Source organism: Limulus polyphemus, unplaced genomic scaffold, assembly GCF_000517525.1.
Source record: "Limulus polyphemus unplaced genomic scaffold, Limulus_polyphemus-2.1.2 Scaffold2251, whole genome shotgun sequence".
Lineage (NCBI taxonomy): Eukaryota > Metazoa > Arthropoda > Merostomata > Xiphosura > Limulidae > Limulus > Limulus polyphemus.
This window is the reverse complement of record NW_013667861.1, coordinates 3,512-13,799: the sequence shown is the minus strand read 5'-3', so window position 1 is coordinate 13,799 and position 10,288 is coordinate 3,512. Positions and strand designations below refer to the sequence as shown.

The window sequence follows — 10,288 nt, the reverse complement described above, 5'->3', positions numbered from 1 at the left end:
TCAGGCTATGTATGACTGTTAAAATGTAATGTAAATCACAAGGGGATCAATCTGTATCAGGCTATGTAGTGACTGTTATACAGATTGATCCCCTTGTGATTTACATGAGTGGATGCTGAAATGTAACCATGTGTATTTTCTTAAACAACATTCTTTGACATATTTTTTGATCACATGAATTTTGAGATTATAAAAGTAATAAAAAGTTTAAGAATTTATTAGGTTGTAGACTTTCACTGACATTTTAAAGCGATTATGTTGTCAAATCATGGGAATGAAGTACAAAAAATGTTTCAGTTACTAAAATAAAAACTTTAAGTTTGATAAAAACAAATTCATTCTGTCTGTGTTAACGTTTGTACAAAGTTACACATTTTTCTTATTTCAGGTGCTGGTCAAGGTGAGCAGATCAAGGTTACACATAAAAGAAGTACTTACCTTAATCAACAGGATGAAAAACATTTAACTTTGTGTTCTTAAATGCATCATTTTAAGAGCCATTTTGAAGTTAGGTCAGAAAAGTCCAGAAGTGAACTAATAGCATTTGAATGATTGCTTTTTTTTTTCAACAGAAATAATAATTCTAGTTTGTAGGAAAAATTTTTTTTTCAGATTTTGTTTATTTATTTTTGTTTTACACTATTTGATTCACTTTTGTGAACTGTTAATTTCCTATAACTGTAGTCTGGTTATTACAATACTTGTGGCTAGCAGAATGAACAATGTAGATTGATATCATCAATTTTATTTTGTACGATTCAAAATGTTTGCTTGAAAGTTTTTGATTCAGATGTGTTACATAGATCAGTTATATGCCAGTTGTCATTTCTGACTCTTTTTTTTTTTCCCCTCAGATAATTTTTTTTGTTTCTTAAATTTTTGCGTGGTTATACGTTTTTTGTGACATTCAGTTATTTTTGTACTTTGGAACATGAGCTATTAGAGTATTGTGTAACATTTCTGATGATGAAAGTAGCAGCTAAATAGGTAAGTTCGAGACATGAAAATAAAATCTGTTAATAAAGTTTAGGAAATTGACACTGTTGCATTAGTTTTTTTTAATGCTTTTTTAGATCTGCTGAAAGTTCCTCTTGATAAAAAAAATTGACATTTTGTATCAATAGTCTACATGATAAATATGAATTGTCTATTATATTAGGTTAAAAAAACCTAATTTGGCAGAAGTTAATTCTATGGGCATTCCTCTCTAAAACCACAAAATTAAACTTATGCTGTTGTGTATTTAGGTCTTCAGTAAAGGTGTGTTAGCTAGACTTCACAAATATATCCAAAGAAAGTTTGACTTTTGGCCTTTATTTCAAGTTCCATATTTTCTGTTTTTAACTATATTGGTTTATATTTATACCATGTTAAAGACCCTCCAAACATAATTCCAAATATTTTATGACATCAGTGTTTGGTGTGAACTTTTCATGCTTCTAAGCTATGAAATGGTGACAGTACAAGTAAATGAGAATAAAGAGCGAAAAATGAAAACCAGTAGTGTGGTATACTTAAAGAACTATATTTAACTAATTCTTATTCCCCCACTGCAAAACATTGTATAGTGGGGCATATCACTTTGCCCCTGTCCATCCATTCCAGTCTTGTGGAGAGACTATCTCGGGACCAGATGGGTAGATTTTGACCAAATTTGTACAGCGGGTACTACATAGAAAGTTCTAAATCTGATTAATTTTTGAAGGTCATGGGTGTTTCATAAATACAACTTGCACTTATGTTTTACGTTTCAGTAAACATTGTCACTGATTACTTGCATGATCTGGCAGTGACAGCTGAACATAAATCTGAACATTTTGAGTATATTACAGTGTTTCTTTTCATTCTAGTTGTCTTTTTGTGTTCCTGTTTATACACTATATTTACTTTTCAGATGTCGGTCGAAGTTGTATCCTTCTCTCGATTGGTGGAAAGAACATTATGTTAGACTGTGGTATGCATATGGGGTACAATGACGAGGTAGGCTTAGGTCGTGATTTGAGTGCTTAGTAATTTGTTCCATCCCTCAATCTCAAGGGATAGATATCTAAATGAGTTTTTAAATATATTTTGAGGAAAAATAGAGGGTTTCTCGATTGTCACAATATAGGTCTGTGATATTTAAAGTACTTCATATTGTTATTGATGCTACAATATGGACTCTTAATAATGTTTCTATTGCACAAGCACATGTTAGTGTAACCAGTAAAAATTAATTTTGTATCTTGTACACTGGCACCATTGAAAATTTGTATTGAGCCTCATCTTTAGGGAAGGATTTCTGGAATGAAACTTTTAATTTTTGGATAACTGAGTCGCACTGAAGATGTGTAACAGAAGAGCTGGTAGTCAGAATTATGATGTAAATTGTGGTTTAATTTTTTAGTTAATACCATAGATGTAGAATACAATGATGGGTAATCAGAGATATGATGTAAGTTATGGCTGAAAAATGATTTAATGTACAACTGTAACCTATTTGAAAACAGGCATATGGATTGCTAGAGAAAGATTTGTATTTTCAAAATCTAATCATTGTATATGTTTTTAACTTATACTTTCAAGAAGCTCCTTGTGATTTGCCGTTAAAACTTTGGTTTTTACCTGCACTGGTGCACGAACTGAATTGGCCATAATTTTGTATTTTTACAATTAAAAAAGTGTTAATTGAATTTTAAGTTTAATAGTTTTTACCCTTGCTTTTAGTTGTGGGAATAACATTTAAAAATTAAATAAGTATAATTACTAATATGTTTACTGTTTGAGTAACAAGTATTTTGAACAAAGAAGAAGAAATGTGAAGTAGGTAGTATGTCCCTTCACACGTGTAGTATGTCCCTTCACACGTGTAGTATGTCCCTTCGCAAGTGTAGTATGTCCCTTCACATGCGTAGTATGTCCCTTTGCATGTGTAGTATGTCCCTTTGCATGTGTAGTATGTCCCTTCGCATGTGTAGTATGCCCCTTCACATGTGTAGTATGTCCCTTCACATGTTTTATATAAGACTTTTGTTAGATTGAATTGTTATCAGGAACTGTTTGAATTGTAAGTTTTTTATTTGAAATTTTATATGTGTAGCTAATGTATAATCTTTCTGTTTTTAGCGAAGATTTCCAGATTTTTCATTTATCACTCAGGAAGGACCTTTGAATGATCATTTAGACTGTGTAATTATCAGGTAAGGGTGGGAATAAGACTTTGAAACAATGGGTTATTTCAGAATTAAGCAAATAATTAATTCTTTGCTGAGATAATTCAGATTCTCTTGATGTGCATAAGTAGCTAAAACAAAGTTCCACTGGTTAAAATACGGACAACGAGGAACCATTTGGTCCTTCAAGGCTGCCACTGCACATCCACCTTCGAGAAAAAGATGAGTAAAAATTAATTCCACTTTTTTAATTTGGAATTGGAAGGTAATGAAGATTATTACATTACATGTTATTAAAAGACTGCTGTGAGCTTTAAAAATTAATATTTATAATAACGTTTAAGATGTTAGAAAAACACGTAGGTTCAAGAAGTCTTGATAGAAATTAATAATAACCCTATAACCCGAGCGATTTCGAAATGTGGACCTTTCTTCTTCAGGTGCAAACTGAACTGAACAGTACATAGTCACATCAAAACAAACTTTAGTACAATCTGCAGTGAGAACACTGGGCTCATTAAGTTGACCCTCAAAAATTCTTCTCCATGTCTATGTGTTTAAAGTTTTGTTTTTGTTTTCTTTTGTATGACCAGTATGAAAACTATGCTGTCAAATCATTGAATTTTTTTAACTTCATGAATATAATACCGAAATAAAAATATTTAAATTGTAAAGCACAAATTATATATATATGTAAGTTAAATTTGTTGGTAGTATGTATTGTGTTGAGAGATAGGTATGGCCTGGTGATTAGAATGCTGGAATATGAATCCAAAGATCCATGGTTTAGATCCCATCTCTACTACTATGCTCATTATTATCACACAATAGACTGTATCTGTTGCGGAAAGCAACGGAAAGACACCTCAACTGTTATTTCTTATGACAGACTTTATGAATAGCTGTGTCTTATTCATTTGTTTTTATATTTTAAAGAGAGGTTATGAGAAGGTTGTTTACGTGAGTATTTTAAAGAGAGGTTATGAGAAGGTTGTTTATGCGAGTATTTTAAAGAGAGGTTATGAGAAGGTTGTTTATGCGAGTATTTTAAAGGGATGTTATGAGAAGGTTGTTTATGCGAGTATTTTGAAGGGAGGTTATGAGAAGGTTGTTTATGCGAGTATTTTAAAGAGAGGTTATGAGAAGGTTGTTTATGCGAGTATTTTGAAGGGAGGTTATGAGAAGGTTGTTTACGTGAGTATTTTAAAGGGAGGTTATGAGAAGGTTGTTTATGCGAGTATTTTAAAGAGAGGTTATGAGAAGGTTGTTTATGCTAGTATTTTAAAGGTAGGTTATGAGAAGGTTGTTTACGTGAGTATTTTAAAGGGAGGTTATGAGAAGGTTGTTTATGCGAGTATTTTAAAGAGGTTATGAGAAGGTTGTTTATGCGAGTATTTTAAAGGTTGGTTATGAGAAGGTTGTTTATGCTAGTATTTTAAAGGGAGGTTATGAGAAGGTTGTTTATGCAAGTATTTTAAAGGGAGGTTATGAGAAGGTTGTTTATGCAAGTATTTTAAAGGTAGGTTATGAGAAGGTTGTTTATGCGAGTATTTTAAAGAGAATTAAACATAGAATTAGTTTGTTGAATTGGCTTTAAGATCTTCTACTTGTAAATAGTGTGAAATTATATTCCTTTACCTTCTGATCTGTATAATTATTTTTATTTATTTATTTTTAGCCATTTTCATCTGGACCACTGTGGTGCTTTACCGTTTATGAGTGAAATGATTGGCTACTCTGGTCCAGTGTACATGACTCATCCAACAAAAGCGATTTGCCCAATTTTACTTGTAAGTTTTATAAATAGTTTTTTTTTTGAGATTCTTGCATAATACAAATGTGAATCATTTTCACTCTTCTCACTGAGATTGGCCCGGCATGGCTAGGTGGTTAGGGCGCTCGACTCGCAATCTGCGGGTTACAGGTTCGAATCCCCGTCCCACCAAACATTCTCGCCCTTTCAGCCTTGGGGGCATTATAATGTGATGGTCAATCCCACTATTCGTTGGTAAAATAGTAGCCCAAGAGTTGGCAGTGTGTAATGATGACTAGCTACCTTCCCTCTAGTATTTCACTGCTAAATTAGAGACGGCTAGCGCAGATAGCCCTCGTGTAGCTTTGCGCGAAATTCAAAAAACAAACAAACTTCTCACTGAGTGTGGCTTAGTGGTTAGTGTGTGTGGCTTGGCATGAAAATTCTGAAACAAACAAATACTTTGGATGGTAAAGATGCCTGAATGTTATACAGATTTTTTTTTAACGTATCTGAAATTTATTTAATCTTTACAAAACATAGTTTATCTAATTGATCTTCATTTATTTTTTGCTGTTTGAACATTAAACATCAACCCCTCTAGCAACATTTTGACACAAGCCTAATATCAGTAAAATCTGTAGTGTATCAAGTAAATGAAAAAAACGTATAATTAATTAATTTTTGCAGAGAAATTTAAGTGTTAGAAACCCATTTTATTTGTTTTTTGCAGGAAACTGAGTATGCATGTAAACTCATGTACATATATCTACAACCATGTAAACCCATGTACATGTACCTACAAGCATGTAAACCCATGTACATATATCTACAAGCATGTAAACCTATGTACATGTTCCTACAAGCATGTTAACCCATATATCTACAAGCATGTAAATTCATCTACATATATCTACAAGCATGTTAACCCATGTACATATATCTACAACCATGTAAACCCATGTACATGTACCTACAAGCATGTAAACCTATGTACATGTTCCTACAAGCATGTTAACCCATGTACATATATCTTCAAGCATGTAAACCCATGTACATATATCTACAAGCATGTAAATTCATCTACATATATCTACAAGCATGTTAACCCATGTACATGTATCTACAAGCATGTTAACCCATGTACATGTACCTACAAGCATGTTAACCCATGTACATGTACCTACAAGCATGTTAACCCATGTACATGTACCTACAAGCATGTTAACCCATTTACATGTAACTACAAACATGTTAACCCATGTACATGTATCTTCAAGAATGTAAACCCATTTACATGTATCTACAAGCATGTTAACCCATGTACATATATCTAAAAGCATGTAAACCCATTTACATATATCTACAAGCATGTAAACCCATGTATATATATCTACAAGTATGTTCTGAGTTATGGCAGTACATTCTAATCAAGTTTTGTAGAATTAAAGGTCCGAGTTCAAGTAAACATGTAATGTACATTCATTAAGAGTCCTAGGTTAGATTCTTTTTTGTATTGTTACACTAAATCGTATGTAGTTCAGTATTTTAGAATACTACTTGATGTACCTATTTAACACACAGGAAGACATAAAGACCCTGAGGGTTGGGGATGATCTAGAGAGGACCAGGTTTGGTAACAGCCAGTCAGGTGGTTCATCAGTTAAAAGTGTATATACACACATAGACTTTTGCCAAATAATGGTTTAAATGTGTGTAAAGATGTAATTTTCATTCCTGTGTTTATACCTTTGATTAACACATGCTGGAATATTTCCCGAGGCTCTGTTTGTTGTTTACTAGACTTTCTGCTGGTCTTTTTTGACATTTTTGTTTTACGAGAGGAAACTTCTGTGTTGCCTTGGTAACAGATGTAATTTTTCCTTTTATTGTTCTTATAATTCTAGACAATTGTTCAGTAAATGTCTTAGCAAAGCTATAATCACTTTAATGATAATTGTTTAGGTTGTAGTAATGAAACTAATATATTAGTGTAAATCCAAGTGGAGTGTAATGAATAGATGTTTTAACATTTCTTTGAACAGGAAGATTACAGAAAGATTACTGTAGATAAGAAAGGAGAAACAAATTTTTTTACATCTCAGATGATTAAAGATTGCATGAAGAAAGTTGTGGCAGTAAACCTTCATCAAACAGTACAGGTAGAAATTATCTTTTTTCTGATTACGATTAAATATGTAGTAACTAAGAAAAGGTCATGATTTGGAACATTTTGAGGATTAACTCTCTTAACATGGGCTTGGTCAATTTGACCGACCATGTAACCTCTTTGTAGTCGTATAAAGTCTTTATAGATTTAATACTTCTAACTTTCAATATAATGTGTATTTCTTCACAAAATTTGGAAGTCTTTCAGTTCATATTATAAATGTTTCACATACAAAAAATCATATTTTTTAGTGAAGTATTTTTAAGTATTTTTAATAAAATAAAATAAAGATTTGTCCATGAATATATTGAGTATTTGTTTTGAATAGTTCGTATGCAAAGTAATTTTCATGTTAAAAATAAAAATACTTTTCCTCGTCTCAAAAATGTCAAATTTCCTTTGTGTAATCCCTAAAACCTCCTAAATGCATTTCAAACGTTTTTTTAAGTAAAAATTTGTAGTTTATTTGTTATTTTCTCTACCCTATCTCAAAACAGGATCGTAAAAACCACCAAAAAAAATCGAAATAAACCTAAATTACCTTCTTTTTTTTTTGTAGAATGACTTCAAATTGTAACATGAAACTACATTCGTTTATTCTAACTAGCTCTAAGTTCATAACAGTATAAATATATTTATAATTAAATTTTATTGTTTTATTGCCCTTTGGACTGTGTCTAACTACTATCTGTGCCATTATAAGTTGTTAATCACTCAGGAACGTACAGCTCATGTTACTCTCTCGAGTTACATTACTCACAAGCTGCTCGCGTGCATGCCTTGTGAACCATTTTAGTTATATTATTATTATTATTAATTATTTTACCTAATGTAGTCTTAAATAACTTAAAAAGATCTGTATTTTTAGATTTTAGTTACTTTTATAATAATAAATAAAGAATAAATATGAAAAATAAGAAATAAAGTACTTACCCAATCTTCTTTATTCTTGCTCTCGGGTTTTTGAAGAGAGTTATCCCTAATTTTTTATACTATAGATGGTAATACACTTAATAATTTTTATTTAATTAAGTAATGCACCAAAGAATATAGACTAATAACATGCAAAAGTAGGCAAATTCACTTACCTCTCAAAATTTTCCTGACTTTCTAACTATGCAACAAGAGCCGTTACAAATTCATCCAAGCTAGTTGTTAACTTTCCCACGAAAACATTGCTCCTAATCTGAATGAAATTAACATTTAATGGTTCAGAACATAACATTATACAATACATCATTTGACAGATGAAAACCTTGACTTTCTATTGGTTATTGGTAATATATAATGAAACGTAAGAGAGAACTATCAAAGAATTTTGAAAGAGAGGGTGTGGCAGGAGGGGTCTGATTTTCTAATCGATAGCTCTGTAACCATACAAATTTGAAGGCTATAAAAATTATGGTTTGTTTGAGGAATAATGATTTTATTGTACGTTTAATTTCATACTTTTTCAAGGGATGGTGGATAAAAATATGGATGATGACATGCTAAGAGAAAATGTGTCATGTGGGTCACACTAGTTGAAATTCAGGATTTTTTATAAATATTGATTTGCAGAATTAAGAACTTAAACTTATATACTATTAAAATATGGATTATTAGCTAAGATTTCTGCTATTCTAATTGGTATAACATAAACAAAAAATAGTTTAATAAAATTTTGAATGTAAGACACTAAAACTTTGTGTCATGCGCAGTAAATGGTACCTGGGCCGCTAGGGTTAAAAGAGAAACATTGTACATTTGTGAAAAATATATCTGTGAAAAAAAACTTGGTTATAATTTTTACATTTTTCTCTTAGTGCTTTACAGTATTGTATATCTATCCAGAAATAAACTACGGGTGCTTTTAGTTTCTTGGAGTTTACAGTGTTTAATAACAGTCTTACCAACCTTCTCAAACACATTCAAAAGGTTTGGCTTAAAAGCTAAATGAAAAATGCTTTTTTCTTACTAAACTAAAACAATCTTTTGTGACACCTCTTACAGCACAAAGTAAACTAATATATGTTTTTTAAATTTCTTATCTATAAATCATGCTTTTTAAATCAAATGTAAAGTCATCAAGGTGCAGTTAATATAAAATGTCTTCAGATTGTATGTGCTTCCTTTGTGAGATTATCAACTTGAATAACTCCAGTTGTCCAGAAATTATATAATAAACTGAAACGAGGTAATAACAGATTTGAAGTTTCAAGTGATTCTCCTATCAACAACAAATGATGTTGAGCTTCTGTAAGAGTTCTGTGGGATGGTACACTGAATTATAATTTTTTTGGTCACTGAAAATACCTAAACAATTAAATGTGAGAGATTTATTTACTTCTAAAATACATAGAAAAATCTATTGCTACAATAACTTTCCATGTTTGGTTTTATGATTAATAATCAGATTAATAATTTCTAAACTTTGAGCAAGAAATTCAAAATTTGAGTATTGTCACAAGAGCTTTTAGAGATGGATTGGAGAATAATAACATTTGTGTTAATAACTTCCAAGATATGAACAATAAATAAATAAAACTTTGATAGTCAAAGTTTGTTAAATCTAGATTACTTAAATGAAATATGTTTGAAGTAGAAACCAGTAAATAAGTACGTTTTGTTTTATATATTTGTGTCCTAGGTTGATGATGAATTAGAAGTGAAAGCTTATTATGCTGGACATGTTTTAGGAGCTGCCATGTTCCACATCAAAGTTGGATCACAGTCCGTTGTTTATACAGTAAGAAATAATTGGATAATATCACTTAACTTTTGGTTTGTTTATTCTTATATCAACCTGTTCAACATTTCATTTATCTAGCTTGATAAAGAGAAATTTTACATTTAATTTATCTAGCTTGGTCAGGAGGATTGTTACATTTCATTTATCTAGCTTGGTCAGGAGGATTGTTACATTTCATTTATCTAGCTTGGTCAGGAGGATTGTTACATTTCATTTATCTAGCTTGGTCAGGAGGTTTTTTACATTTCATTTATCTAGCTTGGTCAGGAGGTTTTTTACATTTCATTTATCTAGCTTGGTCAGAAGGATTGTTACATTTCATTTATCTAGCTTGGTCAGGAGGAATCTTACATTTCATTTATATAGCTTGATAAGGAGGAATCTTACATTTCATTTATATAGCTTGATAAGGAGGAATCTTACATTTCATTTATATAGCTTGATAAGGAGTATTGTTACATTTCATTTATCTAGCTTGATAA

The 10,288-nt window shown here is 31.1% G+C and overlaps 1 protein-coding gene across 3 annotated transcripts in view; it reads left to right on the top strand.

The window, feature by feature from the left end:
- LOC106466412 (integrator complex subunit 11-like) overlaps positions 1-10,288 on the top strand; it is a 14,672-nt gene that overhangs the window by 2,452 nt on the left and 1,932 nt on the right. For 2 of the 3 annotated variants that reach the window (XM_013926700.2, XM_022394412.1), the window contains exons 2-7: positions 389-400; positions 1,895-1,980; positions 3,106-3,179; positions 4,831-4,942; positions 6,951-7,067; positions 9,705-9,803. In XM_013926700.2, coding sequence (XP_013782154.2) covers positions 389-400; positions 1,895-1,980; positions 3,106-3,179; positions 4,831-4,942; positions 6,951-7,067; positions 9,705-9,803 — 500 coding nt within the window. Of the gene's footprint in view, positions 1-388; positions 401-623; positions 988-1,894; positions 1,981-3,105; positions 3,180-4,830; positions 4,943-6,950; positions 7,068-9,704; positions 9,804-10,288 lie in introns of those variants that run through there. The other variant, XM_022394411.1, reaches the window with a different exon arrangement.